General features: G+C 43.1%; 1 protein-coding gene across 1 annotated transcript in view; it reads left to right on the forward strand.

Annotated features, from left to right (window-relative positions):
* The first annotated feature begins 10,063 nt into the window (after positions 1–10,063).
* Dlg1 (discs large MAGUK scaffold protein 1) overlaps positions 10,064–21,033 on the forward strand; it is a 188,382-nt gene continuing 177,412 nt past the window's right edge. The window contains 3 exon segments of the mRNA XM_032900076.1: positions 10,064–10,115; positions 10,475–10,526; positions 11,208–11,339. Coding sequence (XP_032755967.1) covers positions 10,508–10,526; positions 11,208–11,339 — 151 coding nt within the window. The 5' untranslated portion in view covers positions 10,064–10,115; positions 10,475–10,507.

A 21,033-nucleotide genomic window follows, 5' to 3' on the forward strand; every position in this document is an offset into this window, starting at 1 on the left:
TTTTGTTCTAGTATTTGGGGAATGATCTCTGAGAGAAAAGACTGAAAAGCAGAGATGCGGCTTTTGATGTTTGCTTAAACCAAGGCCCCTCTGAATGACATTAGCAGTTATTTCCTTCCTTAAAATGTCTTTCTTGGGCTGGAGAGATGGCTTAGTGGTTAAGAGCACCGACTGCTCTTCCAGAGGTCCTGAGTTCAATTCCCAGCAACCACATGGTGACTCACAACCATCTGTAATGAGATCTGATGCCCTCTTCTGGTGTGTCTGAAGACAGCAACAGTGTACTTATATATAAGAAATAAATAAATCTTTTTTAAAAAAATGTCTTTCTTGATTGATTGACTGATTGATTAATAGATGGATGGATGATTGATAACAGTTCTAGGTGGAGAAGGGCTTCACATGTTCTACAACATAGATGTGCTGGGTAGAAGACAACTTGAGGGAGAAAGTCAGGTCTCTCCTCCCACGTCTGTGGGTACCAGGGATGGAATCAAATCATCAGGCTTGGTGGCAAGCGCCTTTATGTAGTGTAGCCATCTTGCTGGCCCGAGGTTTTCTGATTAAGTATCTCTTTTCTTCCTTATTCTTTTTTTTGTCGGCTTCACGAGTAGTTTGTGATGTCCCTTTAAAAAAACTGTTGATTTTTAGCCATTCCTACCTTACTGCCTCATTCCCCATGGGTCTTGGCTTTATTTGTGGGGTAATTTGGGATCTGGAATGCTATCTATCCATCTTGGGAAAAATTTTCAGGATTTTTTAAAAGCATTTTTTTTTTGTCAACTGTGGCCTGATTTATTTATAAAAAGTAGAGGTTATTTTAATCACAAATATCTCAGTTGGTATGAAATGAGTATTCACTTGAAGGAAGTTTAAATAGTAAGTAAGATGTAAGTGACTTGCTGTCCTTCCTGTCCTCATGAGTGTAAAATGACAGGGGGTAATAATGGAGTTTAAGGTTATTCAGAACTAAAACCAAGAAAATTAGAGCTCTAGTGTGTACCACTTCCCCAGATGAAAGAGTGCCACAGAAAGCTGCTTTTCAAAAAGCCCTGGCAGTCTTCCATCCCACAGGTGACAGGTCACGTGACTCGGCCCATCTGAGTTCTGTTCGGCCCCATAGCAGAAGCAGAATACAAATAACTTCATAGCATTCTAATGACATTTCTTCACATTTCAATTAAGGCCGTGTTCTCTGAATATAAAAAGATAATCTGATGGAGGAGTCTTAAGCAGAGCCTTCCTGGAAGAGACACTGTTAATCCTCTGAGTACAGGGTGGGGAGAGGAGACCTTCTAGAGTAAAGGGATTTTAGTGGATCCTGAGGGCTTCAATATGTGATCCTATGGTTCTTTCTATATGAAGAGCTCTTTAAAAGTTCGAGTCCAACTTGCCTAAACTTAGAGATGTACCGTTAGAAAGCGTACTCTTCTCTGTAGCACAAGGTCAATTACTCTTCGGCGCTAGTAATTTCTGCTCTCTAGGAAAGTCCTTTGGTTTTTTTTTTTTTTTTTTAAATATTTATTTGATTTATATCAGTACACTGTAGCTTGCCATCAGGTACACCAGAAGAAGACATCAGATCCCATTACAGATGGCTGTGAGCCACCATGTGGTTGCTGGGAATTGAACTCAGGACCTCAGGAAGAGCAGTTGGTACTCTTAACCGCCGCCGAGCCAACTCTCCAGCCCCCGAGGAAAGCCCTTTGTAATTGTGTGTGATGCTGGCTGGGAGCTCTCCCAGATTTATGTGGCCTGTCTGTCAAACAGAGCATGGTACCAGCTGCTCTCTGAGGGCTCCATCAAGTTGAACATCTCATGTGTCTAGGGAACCTCTCAACAGGATGCCTGTCAGGGGAAAAGAAGAAGAAAGATGCTATAAAGGACGGATTTCTTTTTACCTTTAAGACATGTGTAGAGGTTCTTTGGCTGAAAGTGTGCCTGTTTACCATCTTGTGTCGGGTGCCCACAGAGGCCAGAAGAGATTGCTGGATCCCTGGGACTGGAGTTGCAATTGTGGAGTCCCCATGGGGACACTGGGAATTGAACCTGGGTCCTCAGAAGAGCACTCAGTGCCCTTAGTGCATTGAACCATTTATCAAGACCAAAGATATTTTAATGATACACCTTTGCATTGGAAAAAAAAAAAGCAATCAAACAATCAAACACCCAAGCCCTAACTCATTTCGTCATAGTCTATAACCTGGAGAGTCAATGTTCCTATTTCCTGTTCCATTAAAATTGTCTCCGTGGTTGAGATAGTTCATAAATGTTGAGATATATTATAAACATACAACAGGTTCGCCTGTTACCTGTTTTTGTTTGTTTGTTGTTGGGTTTTTTTTTTTTGAGAAGGGTCTCATTGTGTAGGCCAGACTGGCCTCAAACTCAGAAAGATCTGCTGCTTCTGCCTCTGCCTCTGCCCCTGCTCTTGCCTCTCTGTTTCTACTCCTGCCCCTGCCCCTGCCCCTACCCCTCTGCCTCTGCCCCTCTGCCTCGCGCTGTGTGTTTTATTTTACCTAAGTCTCTTAGCCTCTTTCTATTTTCTCCACCTCTTTTAGTTTCTGTCTTTCTATCCATCTCTGTTCCTCTTTAGATTTTGTATACTAGCCCTCCTATCTATAGATGCACTTTTTGATTTTGCTTTTAACTCACGGAGAAGTCAAATAGAGGCGAGGAAATGTAGACTAACTGGCTAGCTATGCTGTCCTAGGGTAACCTTTCGTCCTTAGTGCTCTCCTCTGTAACGCGGGAGAGTACAACAGAAAGTTAAGTCTACTTTCTAACACAATATAGAGTGCTGTCCGGGTATAAGGGATACAGATTAATATAGAGTCCAAGGGCATACCATTGTATATAGAAGCTCCATTTGAAAAGCTTGACTTCAGAGCCTGAGTGCCCATTGAAGAGGGACAGCTGTCCACACTCTAAAGGGAATTTAAAATAGTTTCACTGTGTAGTTTTTATTCTGATAACTCTGTAGTTATTGATACAATCTAGGATCACCTCCGAAATGATTCTCAGCAAGGGATTGCTGCTATCAGGTAGCCCTATGGTAACATCTGTGAGAGATTGTCTGTTGTTCATCGTTGTGGGAAGACCCAGCCCACCCTGGGTGGTACCTTGCTGGGGTCCGGGATCTCTGGTTTCTTAAGGGTAGAGAGGGGGCTGAGTGCTAACAAAAGTAATAAGCAGGTGCTCATTCTCTGCTCTTGACTGGATGCGACTAGATTCCTTCAAGCTCCTGCCTTGTGACTAGCTCTTTCAAGGTCCTGCCTTGACTTCTCTGAAATTGTAAACCCGGTAATTAGTCCTCATGGGATCTAAGTTTTTCTTCTTCTTCTTCTTTTTGTCAGGATATTTTCTCACAGGGGAAAAAAAAGTGAAATCAGAACATTATTCATGAGAGTGACGCCAGAGTTGGCATCATCTGAACTGGGTAGACTGGATTTTTGAGGTAGAGAACATGGTTCTAATAGCATTTTGGTACTCAGCGGGGACTGAAGTTGCAATGGCTCAGAGCTGTAGCTGCAGACCGTCAGTCCTCTGTCCTGCCTGCAACTTTGTATCAAGGAAGCCCTGCTGAACGCATTCAGCGTCTTGCTCATGAGAAAGTCCGTGGAATTTCGGAGCGTTAGACCAACCACATTAAGGAAGAACTTGCAGTATCAGTACAGTTCCGCCACTGTTTAAAGTTCTGCTCCCCGGGCAGGGAGACTGAGCCTGCCGAAGGCTGAAGGCAAGCTCTGGATGCTCTTTCTTTCCCTAGTGATGGCCTTAGACCAAATAATTTTTTTTCCCCCGAAATAAGGTTTCACAGGTGCAACTGCTCTGGTTACTCTCTTTTTCCTAGACCTTAGTTTTTAAAAATCACTCTTAATGTGTGCTACCAAGATATGCCTCCCTGGGCTCTCATGGCAGTCCTACTGTCTGCTGAGATGAGACTATGCCCTACCCTCGGTTGCTCTATATTGTATAAAACACTTTCTTTTTTTAAAGGCCATAGTCACCCTACGAGACTCCATTTTTTGTTGTTTTTTAAAAAAAATTTTTTAAAGAATTATTTATTATATATAAGCACACTGTACTGTCTTCAGACACAGCAGAAGAAGGCATCAGATCCCATTACAGATGGTTGTGAGCCACCATGTGGTTGCTGGGATTTGAACTCAGGACCTCTGGAAGAGCAATTAGTGCTCTTAAGCACTGAGCCATCTCTCCAGCCCCCTTAAAACATTTTTTATTTTTATTTTTTAAAATTTTTTAGACAGGGTCTCGATGTTCAGCCCTAGCTGGTCTCGCACCCGCCTCTGCCTCTGCTTGCTGGGCTGTGACAGTTGTGCACCGTCGTGCCCAGCTCCATTTTGAATAGAAGGATCACTGAAGCCCTTGTGTGGAACTGCACCATTTGTCACCACCACCCATCCATCACAAACTGTTAAGTGACTTCTTCCTTAGAGTAGAGAACCAGCCTATGAATTTGATTGGGATAGTCTGAGACTGTAGGCTCCTATGGGCATATTAAAACTCTACCAGGGAAACCGGGCTCAAGAACTTATCAGACATGCCAGACCACGGAAAGGTTTAACTTCCCCACCTTCACCAATAAAGCCTAACCCTTTAATGGCATGGCCCCCGCAGTAACCTGATACCTGGTGCGTGTGTGTGTGTGTGTGTGTGTGTGTGTGTGTGTGTGTGTGTGTGTGTGTCAGGGTGGGGGTGAGAAAGGAGGAAGGAGGAGGAGCAAGGGCTCCTTGGCTTCTGGAGCATTGGCTCAGTTCAGTTTTCTGCTGCCTGTGCAGACTCCTGGACTTCTTGCCAGTCCATCTGTTTGCCCTTTTGGACCTGAATTTTTGATTTCCTGCTCCTGACTTTTCCTAGTGATTGAACTCTTGCAGCACTGCTCCCAACCCTGATCCCCAAGGCTCCCTCCTGGAACCGGTCAGTTCATTATCTTATCAATGCCGACTCTACCCCAGCCCACTTCTGATCTGAAACCTTCTAATCTCAGCTGCAGCCTCTTTGGCTTGTATCCATTCTGTAATCTCCATGTATGCATACAGATAGATTTACTGTGTGCCAGGAGATATGAAAGTATTAGTAACTACGACTGGAATAAAAGAAGCTACAACATCGCTTTAGCCAGCTGCTCTTAAATGACAACCGGCTGCCATTGAAACAGCAGGACTTTGTGAATTTATTGTTATTCAATAAGTTCTGACACTATGGAAAGACACAGACACGTCCACTTATGTTTCTGGCATAGTGTGCTCGAGACACTATCTGTGGTCACTTTCCCTGTTCCTCTTACAACGCAAGCTGACATAGCCTTTTTGACAGCATCACACCCTTCTCTTTTTGCGTTGTCTTGGCACAGCCAGTGTACGGCTACTCTGCCGGCCTGAGAGCTAACACTGCCATAGAGTCTGGCAGGATCTGTACAGCTTTGCTGAAGACAGGCTGGGGCTTGGGGGGCAGGAAGGAAAAGTTAGATGCAGAGCTGCAAAGGTAGCCCGGGCTGGGAAAGAAGGTTTGAACCTGAAAGTCAATGTTCCTTGAGATCAAATCTCTGACATATCAGTATCAGAATGGGAAGTTTCGTCTTTCTTTGTGGTCTTTTGACTCCTAAGGCTTTTAAACTATACAACAGAAAAGTTAACTTGAAAATTTTGTGGGCAGATTCAACCTCTGTTCTCTTCTTTTATTTAAGGTTTGTGGGTATGCACACGTGCATGTATATTTTTAATGAAGAGGTTGGAGAAGTCATGAGGTTATATATGGGGCCATATGCATTTAAGTGCAAAATGTAGGGCAGAGTTTGTGAAAATAAAAGCTAATTGGAAAGTATGGACATCACTGCTTTGAATGCTCTGATACGAGTCAGCTCCTACCAGGTTCCTGATACCTTTCCCTCAGGTCATGCTCTTGAATACCTGCTTTTGGAAGGAGATATTAAGTCAGCCCTTATAAATGGGATTTCTGCCCTCATTAAAGAGGTCTTAGGGAGCCTGTTTGTCTCCCTTTCCATGAAGGTGCAGAAAAAAGGACACCATTTAGAGCAGCAATTCTCAACCTGTTGATCTCCTAAGGCCATCAGGAAATGCAGATGTTTGCATTACAGTTCATAACAGTGGCAAAATTACAGTTATGAAGTAGCAGTGAAAATGATTTTACGGTTAGGGTCACCACAACAGGAGAAACTATATTAAAGGGTTGCAGCGTTAGGAAGGCTGAGAGCCACTGATGTGGAGGAATTGGTTGTCACTACTTGTAGACTCCCCCAGTGCTGTGATAAAACTCTCGTTCATAGGGGTTGGGGATTTAGTTCAGTGGTAGAGCGCTTGCCTAGCAAGTGCAAGGCCCTGGGTTCAGTCCCCAGCTCCGAAAAAAAAAAAAAAAAAAGAAAGAAAAGAAAAGAAAAGAAAAACTCTTGTTCATAAATCAGCTAGTTTTAAGTAACCAGAATGCACCAAAACAATGTTTCTTCTGCAACTAGGGCATGAGAAATACTGTGGTTTTTCCTAGCCCTCTTGGATCATTTGTCCCGGGGAAAGTCAGTCACTGTGTCACGAAGATACTCAAGCAGTGAGTTAGAGAGGTTTCACTGTGAAAAACGGAGGCCTCCTGCCAACAGCCATGTGGATTACCCATGCTGAAAGAGCCTCACGACAGTGTCTGGTGTTGTACACCTGTAATCCCAGTGCTTGGGAGGTAAAAACCCAAAGCATTTCAACAAGTTGGAAGCCAGCCTGACCTTCACAGAGAGTCCCAAGCCAGCCAGGGTTATGTCCTGAAAACCTTTCCTCAACCCTGACAGCCTCCCAGAACCTCCTTGGCCTCAATTAAAGCCTTCAAATGATTGCAATTTCTTAAAATCCTAAACCAGAGCCACCAACTAAGGGACCCCTAAATTCCTGTCCCACTTTTAAATTCCCAAGCATCAAGGAACTTGTTATATAGCACTAAGTAGCTAACATAGAGGGACAGAAATGAAGTAAAAATCCCCTCACATTCTAGCTGGATCCGTCCTAGCCTTTCAAGGAAGAACAAGTGCTAGGTTCATTCCTGTTTTTATACACTGCTGAAACACACACACACACACACACACACACACACACACACACACACACACACACACACCACAGAGGATAGCAATATGCCCCTAATCACCCTAATCACTGCCTCTCACTGCAGGATTAGGATGACATTGAGGACCAACACACTTTTCGATTGTAATCTTCAAGGTCCCCTGGCAAGAGCTCCCTGAACCTCATCCATTTGCTATGGGGCTCCTCGAGAGCACAGTTTGGATCTTGCTACTATTTCTACCCCTATTCCCTTTCCTAGCAATTTAACAATATGAACAGAGTGGAAGCAAGGGAGAGGACAACCTTCCCTCCATCCCTGAGTTCCAAGAAACTTTATTCTTAAAAGGGTTCCATGCAGACCAGAGAGACAGTGGTTAAGAATGCTTCCTTATTGGAGTCATTGCCTCGGCAGCGTGCCAGGGAAGTCTTGACAATGACACAACGCCAATAGACATTTTCACTGTTAAATAACCTCCACTTATCTAGTAAGATCCCTTTCTTTCAGGAGCCATCCCTGTTTGCTCTCCTCTATGCAGTGTGGCGGTTACCATTGATCAAGATCCCAGTATGCCTAATGCAACGACCCAAAAAGTGTGCTGCCAACATGCTTGTTCAGACTCAGGGAGGAAGGAGCCCAGGATTAGAGCTAGGAGAGCTGAGCTGTGCGCTCTGGCCATGGATCCGCTTAGATGATTCAGGGAACCTTTTCTTTCCCTTTCCGGACCTGGTTCTCCACCTCAAACTGAAAGTAGGTATACGTGAGCTCTGAAGTCCTAAGGTTCTCGAAAGTTAGGATTCTAAGGTACAATCCAAAAGTGAAACCCAGTCATCAGCATACCTGAGTTATGTGGTTACCGTGCAAGGTTCCACCTCTGACTTTTCCATTGTCAAGGACACAGGAAAGGCCTGTCAGGTTTATTGCAAAACAAAACAAAACAACAACAAAAAAACCCCAAACAACCCCCCCATACCTCCTCTTTTCTTTTGATTAAAACACATTTACTGATTGATGGATTGATTTTAAATGCGTATAGTGCATAGCGGTGGGCGGCGGCGGGGGGGTGGTCCCTCTCTCCTTCGACCGTGTGGATCCCAGGGATGGAATTCAGCGCATCCGGCTCGGAGGCAAGGACCAAGTGAACCATCTCCAAGCTGGATCCAAGCGGATCCAGCCTTAAGGTTTGACGCACATGGGTCTCTGCCTTTCTGGTTCTGCCTCAATAACTTCTGACGACTTTGGAAAAATTCTCCTGGGCTATGGAGCAGAGAAGTTCCTATTGCTTGAAAGCAGCTCAGTGAGCTGGGCAGTGACTCGGAGAACTGTCCCCTTCCTCAAGCTGCAGCCTCAACTCTAGAGCAAGGGTCCCTTGGGACTGTTTGCTCTGCTTTGAAGCGCTTGAAATTTAAACTAGCTGTGAGGGCTGGTAGTAGTTCAGCCTCTGGGGTAGCTACAGGTGAGAGACTTTTTTTGTTTGTTTTTTACCTAAGACAGGGTTTCTTCTCTAGCCCTGGCTGTCCTGGAACTCACTGTAACCCAGGTTGGCCTCGAACTCAAAAAGATTAGGTTGCCTTAGCATCCTGGGATTAAAGTCCTGTGCTACCACCACCAGGTAGACAGGTGAGTTTCTTAAAGGGTCCTCCATAAGATGGATAACTCTTGGGAGCATCACTGGGCAGGGACACATTCATGAACGCACAGATGAATGCAGGCACGAATGAATGAAAAATTTCATCATTAAACGGCTCATACTAGGAGTTAACCACTTACACCTAAAAATCCCCTGAAACCCTCAAACGTTTACCAAACTAATCAGTCTCCGTTTTACATCCAGTCCTTAATGAAACTCCTCAAACCTTTTTTGACAAACGAATACTTTAAAAACCAGTCAAAAGTGGAAGACGCAGATTACCCCTTCCCCTCCTAAGTCCCTTCTTTCTCCGCCCCTTAACGTGGGTGACCGGCGCAGCCTGCACAAACTCATTTTTCCCTGTTGGGGATCCACCCCGGGCGTGCCAGGCACTCTTCCAGCCTTGAAGTTGGCCAGCACGTGTTCAGTGAGGTTAAGAGGTGTCTCGAGCTTGTTTCTTGGATCTGGCGCAGGTGAGGTCACTTCTCTGTTTCAGTCTCCATCATCTCGAGTCCAGCGCGCTAGTTCAGAACTGCAGGCCACCCTGGGTGGGCTAGGGCGACGGGCAGGCTAGCTGTCCCAAAGCCACTTCGGACCACCTGTAGAGCGCGTGCCAACTCCTTTGTCCTTAGAGCCACTTCGACTGGAGCGCCTCCCAGCAAGGCGCTTCCCTCTGGATGCTGAAGGGTCCCTCCTTCCACTACTCCAACCCCCTCCCGGCCCTCCTCCCTTTTCCAACCCCTAGGTAGCAGCGCCCGGAGCCCGGGGCTCCGAGCGAGCCGCCTCCTCACTTCTCATTGGCTGAGAGCGTCGGGAAAGCAGTCACGTGGGCGCGCGGCAGGCCAGCTCCAGGGCCGCCATCTTGGCGGAAAGTTTAGGGGGAGAGCGACTAGGGGCGCGGAAGGAGGCGAGGTTCCGGGGGTGGGGCGGCCCGGAGGCGAGCGGGCGAGCAGGGCCGCGAGCGGCGGCGAGCGGGCAGGCGGCGGCGACCGAGGCGGAGAGAGCGGCGCGGGGGTGCGGCCGCCGAGGGGAGCTCCTCCCCCGTCCCCTCACCCCCTCAGCTGAGCTCGAGTCGGGGCGGGGCGGGGTACGTGGAGCGGGGCCGGGCGGGGAGCTGCTCCGAGTCTGGCCGGAGCGCACCCGGGACGCCCGCGTTCGCCGCTCGCGGGAACTTTGCGGCGGAGCCGCAGGTGTGGAGGCCGCGGAGGGGTGCATGAGCGGCGCGAGGGCGGCGCACAGAGCGGCGGCTGTCCGGTCCGGCCCCTGCTGGAGTCGCCGCCGGGAGGAGGCGAGCGAGGAGCCAGGCAAGCGAGAGGAGGGGGCCGGAGCGGGCCGGGGGAGCAACCCGGCGCTTGGCTGGGCGCTGCGCGGCTGGACACGGGCCGGCCGGCGGCAGCAGGTGGGGAGCGTGGCAAGCACGCCGCGGCGGCGGCCCGGCTGCTCCTCTTCAGGTGCTCTTTGCGGAGGGGGAAGCTCTGGAGGAACATTCCGAAGCGGGCTTGGGTCCGATCTTAATCTGTAGGGGGCATAGCGACCCCCGAGAACCGGCTTTCTGCCTTGGCTGACACTGCTCGGGGGGTTGAGGCTCCTGCTTTTCACTTGGGAAAACTTTGAAAGGTGGGCAGTTCCTCCAAGGTTGGAGTTTTTCCTAGTTGAGAGTTTGGGACGGGGGTGGGGGGTTGGGGGGGGAACGAATGGATCCACGGTTCAGTTCTTTGCCTTAGTTCAAGTTTTTCTTCCTGTTTTGTGTTTGTAAAGGTGTGTGTGCCTTCTTCCTGCTTCTGGGAAAAAATGCCGGTCCGGAAGCAAGGTGAGAATTTATTTTGGAACTGTTTTGTGGCTGTCACTGGCTGTAACATACATCAGTGTTGTGGTTACTGTTTTTAAAAGGATTGTGTGACTTTGATGAATCAGCAGGCTCTCGCCTTTATTCCTTACGGTATCTAAGCTCCACATCATTTCAGAAGGTGGAAACACCTAGTTCGCTGCACACACCTTCTCCACATCCGTAGTGATTACTGAAGCAATCAATCAGCCCCCTGCCATGTCTTTTTAAAAACTTCGTTGTTTCAGTATTTCACTTTTCATTCATAGCATCACTATTTTGTGAACAACTGAGAGTAGCTAAGAACCGATGTTTAAAAACTTAAAATTTGGTTATAGGACCAAGTTGGAGATAACTTGTTCTTGTCTATTAGGCATTCTAAAACCAAGTTGTTACCAGTTTAATTAGATGGTCTTTAAGTATTGGAGGCTGTCAGTCCACAGCCACTACTTTCTCCTTCCTCTAGTGTGATATAAAGCCTTTAAAGTATTTTCGTCTTACCAGGGAATGGAATATGGTTGTAGTGCTGACCCCACTTGACTTGGAGGCTCTGGGGAACTCTTTAGATGTCTTGTAGACGTAGCATGTAGCACTTTCTTGTAAGTATGCATGCAGATACAGACCCTAAATACATACATGAAATTTTCACCGTACTTGTCTTTTCAGATACCCAGAGAGCATTGCATCTGTTGGAAGAATATCGGTCGAAACTAAGCCAAACCGAAGACAGACAGCTCAGGAGTTCCATAGAGCGGGTTATTAGCATATTTCAGAGCAACCTCTTTCAGGCTTTAATAGGTGAGAATTAAAACTGTTTTACTTGTGACCACTGTACTAATGCATGATGCTTCTCTGTCACGTGAAACTTAGAATGACAACGTGCTTGGCTCTCAGTGGACGGCCATTAACTTGGAACATCTCTACTGTGCTTATGTTTTGCAGTAGGCCACTGTTACTTCTAAAGGTGTTTAATTACCAGAAAAAACTTACTGGTATGGTTATTTCTGTGCCCTCTGAGAATACCGTTTCAAGTTTTACAGTTACCTATCGAAAGATGGACAAGTTGTAGAAATGTTTTAGGAACATCAATGGTAATGACTGAACTATTGTTGGTGTTTCTATAGTTGACTTGTATTTCTCTGGAATCCTTGAAGATATTTGAAGGGTTCTGCTGTGTTCGAGAGCAGTCATCTCTTTGATATACACCTCTGTTACATTTGACATTCCTATAGTATGAATTTTAGACCTGGAGAATGATCTCAGAGGTGATGTCTAATAATTATCTTATTCTACAGACAGCATTGTAACAGTCTTATTCTTACCTACCTGTATCTTAAATATGAGATAGTTCGTTGTTTTAAAGAGTTGGACAAGTAGTCCAAAGTCCTGACTAGTTCCTGACACGGTTAGTGATTAAATATCAGAGAGCCCATTCATCCAGTTTAGGCTGGTTAGTAACTGTAGACTGTGGGCGGGTAAGTGAAGAGTGGGCTTTTAAGACTTTTAAAGACATCAGGTTCTTTTAAAAATGAAATTTCTGTTTTTCTCACCCGACTACTGAACCAGGTGGTTTATTGCTTCCAGGTTCAATAGTAAGATTAAAAAAAATTAAGTATGGACTGTCTAACACGTTCAAATAAGACCTATGCTTTCTCTCATTATGTCCATTTTCTCAGTAACTTCCCAGCAGATAGGCCTCACACACGTGTGTGCTGATAGATTGATTACTGGTGTGATTTGAACACTGTTGTCAACGTGTGCCTTGTCAGATAACTTATTGCTCTATTGATGCTCTTTACGGGGTTTTAGCCTTGTACAGGCTTGGTAGACCTTATAACTGTTTAGAGTTTAGTGTTACTACAGAATTAAAGACATGCATTAAGGGTGGGGAGAGGGTGAACTGCCAGTGTCACCCACCCATCTTCAGAGATTATCAGCATTTTCACAATGTAAGAGGACACGTTTGCACTTGTTTTCCAGGCCATGACCTTTAAGGTCCAAATAGGTCATCACCTTGGTTCCTTGGAGGAAAAACCCAGCCAATGAGGAAGAGAAAAACAGTATTTTAGTTATGTAGTTTTCTAGATAACATTAAACCTAGAAATTTTTGTTTAATAGAGACACATTAGGGAAAACCCTAGCATGACTTGTATGTCCTCATCTGCAAACACATGTGCATATGGACTGCAGTCTGACTGTAACCTGAGAAAACTAAATAGACTCGACCCTTACCATGTTATGGTTGGACTTGCTCTGTTTGAGGCCGTTGTTGCATAGTCCTCTGGCCTGTTTTGAGTATTCATTCATATGCATAGTTAAATTTTGATAATCTATTTAAGTTTGTACTAGAGAATTTTATCTGTCTTTATAATTTTGTTAGTTACGGACTTTGTTATTTGGGCTTACTTGTTGTTTAGTAAAAGTTAAGCGGTATCAGACTTAGTGGAGTAGAAGTCACTGGACGTTAAGCATGTCGAAATAGACAGGGTTGGTTTGGGCATTATTACTAAGTGGACACTGCTGCACTAATGCAGTCATTCTTGGTACGTATTATTATTTTAGCACATGAAGCTGAGGCAGGAGGATCACGAATTCCAGGCCAACATGGCTAAATAGTGGGCTTAAGAGGAGTCTGAGCTACATTGACTTTGTCTCAAAATAAAACAGACCAACACCACAAAATATTTCTCTTGTTTGCTTCTCATTCAGAAACTTTAAGATCTTGTTCTTTACACTTTAAATAACTTTTCAGTGTGCTATTTAGCTCGTAAACCGTCCTGTGTTAAAAACCAGTCCATTCTGTCTATGTTTATACTGAGAAATGGTGGACAGGGTGCTCTTCCTTCAGTGGTAGCATGCGAATGAACATCCAGATTTAAAGGAGACATTTGTCTCAATGACCAAAAGCCATCTGGCAGTTAGGTTCTCAACAGTTGTTTGGAACTCAGTTTTCTTAGGTTTTAGTGAATTACCTGTTTGTAGGGTTTTTTTGTTTTGTTTTTGTTTTTGTTTTTTTGGGGGGTGGAGCAGGGAGGCATGTTATACACTGAGTGTAATTTCATTATTATTATTTGTTGATTTTGAAATAAGTTAGTATTGACTATTTTCATGAGATTAAAGTTTATATGAGTCTGTAGGGTTTGGTGTTATGGAAATGTTAAGTCTTTCCCCCCAGTTGGTATATGCATTGGCTTTCTGATACTTTGGGGTTATTTGAAAGGACAGGCTACATTGTATCTGTTCTGTAATACTGCTTAAAATTTTATTTTTATTATATTGAGAGAGAGAATGTGTATGTATGTGCACTTATGTGTATAAGCACACATGTGACGCTTGTGTTGACTAGAGAACAACTTTTAGGAGTTCATTTTCTCCTCCCATCACGGAGGATCTGGGAATTGAACTCAGATCATCAGAGTTCGTGTCAAGTGCTTTTATGTCCTGAACTATCTCACTGGACCCTGTTTTAAAATTTTAAAAAGTGTCTGGATGTGGGCAGTATCTTATAAATGCTATCCCCATTTCCTGCCCCGCTTTCTCTTCTGTGTAGCCGGCAGCCAGGCTCCTGAGTGCTGCAGTTCAGATGTGAGCAATCACATCTGTTTGTGTATGCTGTTGTGATCGGTTGTTTGGTTGTGGGTTTAAAGTCTGTTTGTGTTATTATTATTATTATTATTATCATTATTATTATTATTTTATTATTATGATTATGATTATTTCTTCTTCTGGCACATGAAATAGTGATGCAACTTATAATCGACAATATTTACAATTTAATAAGATGTAGAAAATGTTCTGGTACTTGAGTAGTAATATTATTGAATAATAATTCAAAACTTTGAAAATTCTTGAAAAGCAGTCAAATTTGAGTTTCAGCTAAGCTTTTTCTTTCTTTTTTTCTTTTCTTTTCTTTTCTTTTTTTTGAAGACAAGGTCTCACTATGAAACCTTGACTGGCCTGGTACTCCCAAATATAGACCAGGCTGGCCTCAAACTTATAGAGCTCTACCTGTCTCCTAGGTGGGATTAAAGGTATGTGCTAACATGCCTGGCTTCAGCTAAGTGTTTTCTTTAGAATCAAATATTTAAAATTACATCAACAAAACACATTATTTGCACATTTGTTTAGAATTTAGTCTGAAACATATCTGGTGATGGTTTTTGTATAAATAGAAAGTAGTATTCTTTTGTCATTCATTCAGAACGTCTATGAAAATGTAACACGTTTTCTATTCCCATATCCAATATTACATTTGAAAGCCTGGGGATAGATAGACTCAACATAATTTGATTGTATCAGAACCCAGATACTCAGATTTTAGGGTGTCTGGGATTCAGAGTGACCCTGGGAGTCTGGAGATTTCATACCAAGTCTACCCCTGTAGCTGTTTCTTAGCACATGGCTTTCTTTGTAGTCAGGATTCTGATTTCAAGATCTGTCTTTAAATCCGTGGGTAAATGTAGTCATGTGGTTTGCATGTTTCTGTTTTATTGGTATGCTTTTTTATTATCTGATAAATAGCAGGTTTTAATTTTATTTAAGGGAAGGCATTAAGAGATTAAACAATGCTGAATAAGCACTCTACCTTTGGGCTACAGTGCCATTTTTTATTTTTTAATTATTTTTATTTTTAAAATATCTACAGTTTATACCCCCCCTCCCTCCCCACCCCTCAACTTCTCCTGGAGTATCCCAACTTAATGGTTTTTTTTGTTTTTTTTTTTTAATTTCACTGAGTCTAATTAGTACTGCTTATATGTATGGGCAGCTTGCCATTGGCCACACACATGAAGAGAATGATTCTCCCCTAGCAGCCTTTCACTGCCCGTAGCTTTTCAGCAGGTTGTGGGGTCTCGAACCCCTCAGCCATCCGTACTGGGATTCGTACTGCTTGCTCTTGTGCAGACAGTCCCAGGTGCTGAGGGTTCATGTGCACTGGCCAGTTCAAAGCCAGCGTCTCACATTGCCCACCCTCCTCCTTTCTACCCCGTCTCTGCCGCGTTCCTTGAGCCTTGGTGGGAGGACCTGCTGATAGTGATCTCTGAGCGTTCATACTTACCCAGAGCACTTGGATCAGGGGACCTCTGCATTAACTACTGCCCACTGTAAAAAGAAACCTCAGGCCAAGGTTAGGAGCTACACAGATCGGGGCCAGGGTAACCATGTGGAGAGGCTGTAGTGAACCTTATTTATAAGTTAGATTTTAATGTGTATATTTGAGGTTTACAAAATGATGTCATGAGATATAGGGATCAATAGTAAAGTAGGACATAGTGAAGCAGTTAACATGTCATCTTGCATACAAAGGACATACTTTTCACTCTTCCTTAAGCATTCCACACCAAGGTGAAGCCAGGCAGTGTTTGTATGTGTCCAGCTTATTTTAGTTAGCACAGTGTCTCTAGGTCGTTCATGTTGTGATAGATGAAACTTTTGTTAAAGAATGAATTTGTATGTGTGAATGTATATGTGTGTGCACACCCAGTACATCTTTAAAGTTTCTGGAACATTACAAAGATTTAAATTGTTTTCCTGTCTTACGAACTATGAGTGTGCTGCCGTGGACATGGCTCATAGGTATCCTTACAGGGTGGGGATTTTATCTCCTTTGGTTGTATCTGTTCCCAGGACATCCTGGGGCTCCTGGGTCATCTGGTAGTTCTATTACTAATTTCTTCACAGATCTTGTTCCCACCAGGTAGGGTAGCATGCTTTTCTCTTTATTCTTGTCACTGTTTGCTACCTCTTGTGTTTGTGATGGTGGACATCTGTGTAAGTGTGAGCTGTTATCTCACGATGGCTTTAGTGATTTTGACCTTCTTTCTTCCTTCCTCTTCATCATTTTTATGTCTATGGAGGAAAAAAGTATGTTTTGGTTCTCTGTTTCTTTCTTTTTTTTTTTTTTTTTTTTTTGGAGCTGAGGACTGAACCCAGGGGCTTGCGCCTTCTTGGCAAGCGCTCTACCACTGAGCTAAATTCCCAACCCCCTCTGTTTCTTTTTAATTGAAGCTTTGTTTGTTTTTTCCTAGCAAGGACTTCATATAGCCCATGACAACTGTATTGCTGAGGGTCATGTAAAGTGATAATGGCTGCATTTCATTTAGTCCTCGGTCCTATGAGGTATATTTAACACTGAGATGGCCAAACCACTTTACAGATTAGAAGTTTGAGGCACTAAGAAATAACTAGTTTTACCCATGAACCTTCTGATACTAACTTGTGTGGTGTAAAATTGAATTCTAATTTGAATCCAGAACTTCTACTTCTTTAATTACAATATCCTTATCATTATATTCACTGTCATTACATTAAATGCAATATGCATAATAGCAAGTTTAAGACATGCTGGCCTGTAGGGTTGGTGGTTTTTAATTTATTTTTAAGGTATTATTTTCAAGGAAAATGTTTATAGTAAATTGATTTTATAATCAGGATTTGAGAGCTTACACTCTGTAGGTAAGATGTTAAAATTGTTTTTTCTTACTGTAACAGAAGTTACATTTCACCCTGTTACTAACTTGTATTTTTAAGTGTGTCTGGACGTTGAACAGGAAAACATAAGATATGGATTAGACTGGAATTAACAGAATTTCTCTTGACTTTACATGTACTGGTTTTGATTCAATTGAGTTGTTTATTTGCTTACCCCAGTTGAGCTGTAAAAGTGTCTGACTATTTCTAAGCTATTCAGTATTTTTCCTTTTAAAGAAGGAGTGAACACATCCTCAGGTAATTCTAAGAATTTCACCTGTTGATAAGATATGTACCATTGTGTAGATGTACCATTTTCTGTATCCATCTGTTGAAGGGCATCTGGGTTCTTTCAGCTTCTGGCTATTATAAATAAGGCTAATGAACATAGTGGAGCACGTGTCTTTCAATGTCCAATTTTCTGAGGAACTCCAGACTGATTTCCAGAATTTTTCCTCTTTCTCCATCCCTCAGCATTTTGTCACCTGAGTTTTTCACTGGTGTGAGGTGAAATCTCAAAGTTGTTTGATTTATTTCCCTGATTTCAGCCATTCGCATTCCTTCTCTGTGGATAAAGGCCTCCCTATCTGTTGTAGGATAGACCGTCTTTCCTCCGTAGTTTTATAGGCCGATTCTTGATCGGAGCATAAGCCATTGGTGTTTTGTTCAGGAAATTTTTCCAGTGCCCATGTAATGTTCCAGATGCTTCCTAGTTTTCTTCTATTAGTTTGATGGGAACTGGGCATTCCGTCATCGATCGCATCTGTCTGGGCACCCTTGCTATCTCTCTTGACTTTATGATTTTCTCTCTCTCTCTCTATTCATTGGTCTCTGAAGTAAACATTTTTACTTCTTGAGTTCAGGGATATAGCCATGGCACTGGGTTTTGTTTTTAAAACTTTATTTTTAAATGTTCTTTTATAAACAGTGTCTTGCTATGTTGCCCAGGATGGACCCTGAGCTTGCCTTGCAGCCCAGGCAGACCCTGAGCCTGAAGTCTTTCTGACTGAGTCCCAAGAAGCTCTAACATTGACATTTTTTTTTAATAATGTTATCTCCTTTAAAAAAGATTATTTTTATTTTGTAAGTTAATAGTGTTTTGCCTGCATGTATGCATATGTACTACATGTTTACAGTGCCCATGGAGGCCAGAGGAAGGCATCAAATTCCCTTGAACTGGATTTACAGACACTTGGAGCTGCCATATTGGGTCCTCTGGAAGAGCAGCCAGTGCTCCTAACTGCTGGGCCGTCTCTCCAGCTCCTCTCTTATGCTGTTATATAATGTTTTTCATTTGGGGTTTCTCTGATGTTTGCAATTACATTCAGATTTTGTATTCTTGGGTTAGGATTCTGTATACCCAGAAGTATGCAGCATCATCTTCCCTTCCTTGGTAACATTAATTTTGATCACCTGATTATATGTTGTCTTATTTCTCTTCTTTCTAGTAGCTTTTCCTTTAAAAGCATATGTGAACCGTTTACATATGTTACTCTTGAGTAAAATCATAAATGATTCTTGTTTGAAGTAATTGTTACTGTGCTTGTTGAAAAGTGATAAGTTACCTAATAGCAATTTCCTCTGTGTTTCCCAGTTAACTTTTGGTATTTTATTGTAGTCAGAAGCCCTCTCTGTTCATCTGCTGTGAACTTTGCAGAAGTCTTGTTTCTTTCAGTGGTTTTCATTTTTACCATCCTAATGCTTTGATGTGTAGATGGTCTCAGGTTTAGCTCAGGGGTGCCCTTCTCAAGCTGACTCTTGTGTCTTTGTGATGTATCTCATTTCTTTAGCACTTCAGGTCCACCTTGTGAGTAACAGCCATACACCTTTAAAAGGAATATTCATGTTTGCCAAATGATGTTTGAAGAATGGAGATAACTTATTTTTATGTACTACATCGACACCTACCGAGTTTCCAGTGTGCGAAATATAAATTGGTCATGATCTTGAAATTATGTTAGGTATTTTCTTTGGGCATCCAAGAGGCTTTTACGGTGTGCTCTGATTTAGAAGTATGCTGAGTATCTTTACGGTGTGCTCTGATTTAGAAGTGTGCTGAGTATCTTTTAGGTGTACTCTGATTTAGAAGTGTGCTGAGTGTCTTTTACGGTGTGCTCTGATTTAGAAGTATGCTGAGTATCTCTGATTTAGAAGTATGCTGAGTGTCTTTGGCTCTGTCAGATGAGCTGATAGATGATTTCCTTCTGCAATGGCAGCTTGTATTCCTCTGCCGCCCTGCTCTCTAGATGTATTCCCTGTAGCCCTCCAAGATGGAATCTGTCCTAAGGACAGTACATGTTCTACCTAAAACATTTAAGGTTAGACAACTATAGTTTTTGTAAAATACAAGTAAATGTTATTCTCTGTATTTGTAGAGATACTTTGATTTTTGTAAAGCATCTTAAACAGAACATTAAAGCTGTTTGCTGTGTAAGAACTGATTAAGGTTGGCACGTAAGGACAGGCTGGAGATATCAGGCGCTCAAGTACCTATACCTCCGTCGTCAGGGGGGTGGGCTTGCATTCACGGGTACACATTTACATTCTGATGCACACACTCAAACATGCACAGGCATGCACACACAAATAACCCAAGTAAATCTTGAAAAGATATAAATTTATTATATAAGGTGAAAAATGTATCTAGTTAATAAACCATGACTATACTTTTTTTCCTCTAGTGGCATAACCTTTCAGTTACTTTAGTTGAACACCAGATGAAGTAATTGACTTGTTTAGAACACTCTGCATAGTGAGGCACAGCAGGAAGTGGGTGTGTGTGTGCACACACGCATGTGCGACACACACGCACGCGCACACACACACACACACACACACACACTGAGCATACCTGGTACCCACAGAGTCCACAGAGGGCATCAGGGCCCTTGGCGATGGAATTACAGATGGTTGTTTGGTTTAGCCCTGCGACCCTCCACCCTTAACCAGGGTGAGAAGTTCTCTACAGAACATGGTAGTTTACCAGTGGCTATGTTGTCAAGACAGTCACTTCCCTTTCCCAGCACTTCTACGATCATTAGCTCCTCGAGGTGGAGCCCCATGAGTCCCTTCCTTTTCTGTGACTGTTTACTGGCTTGCTGTGTATAAGCCCTGTGTGTGCACCGGCAGCTACCTGTTAGGAGCTCACGTGTACCACAGCCATGCCATGCCCATAAGGTAGCCTGCCTTCTTGTGATCAAGCTGTCAACATTCTTCATCCTAAAACTCTTCTGTTTTTATTTACTTATTGTTTTGTGGGAAAGTATACATAGTATAAAATTTAGCATCTTAATTTTTAATTATTTTCAACTCAAGCTGGAATTCTCTTTTTTTTTTTTCTTTTTTTCGGAGCTGGGGACCGAACCCAGGGCCTTGCGCTTGCTAGGCAAGCGCTCTACCACTGAGCTAAATCCCCAACCCCTGGAATTCTCTTTTTGAGCAGTAATTATGTCTCCATTAACAAGCAAACAAACAAAACCCCTCATAGCCAGTGCCTCATGCCTGTTTTACAAGGCTCCTCACCTCTACTTCTAGTGAGCATTTCACTTTTTGCCTCTGAATTTGGTGTTTTGGATACTTCATACAGATGGAATGAATATCATATTTGTCCTTTTATGTCTGGCTTATTTCATTTAAGGATATTTTCAAGATTTATCCTTCCATATAAAATATATTAAGGCCTTATTCCCTTTAAAGGGTAGATTATATTTCTTTGTACATACATATTGTACTTGATTTATTCACTCAGTCTTGAGGGATAGTGCATCTTCACCTTTCAGCCCTTACACTGTAGTCATCAGTAGTATACAGGTCTGTCAGTCTGGTTCAGTCTCTCTTTTTTTCTGTATGTATATGAGGGAGCAGGATTGCTGGATCACAGGGTAATTCTGGGTTTTAGTATTTTTAGAAGCGACCCTTCCATTTTCAGTAGCAGTTTCTACCATTTACATGTTTGTTCATGAGTAGTGAAGAAGGGGTCTACTTTCTTCATATCCTGTTAATACTTGCTTTTTATTTTTTT

This window comes from Rattus rattus, chromosome 4, assembly GCF_011064425.1.
Source record: "Rattus rattus isolate New Zealand chromosome 4, Rrattus_CSIRO_v1, whole genome shotgun sequence".
NCBI lineage: Eukaryota > Metazoa > Chordata > Mammalia > Rodentia > Muridae > Rattus > Rattus rattus.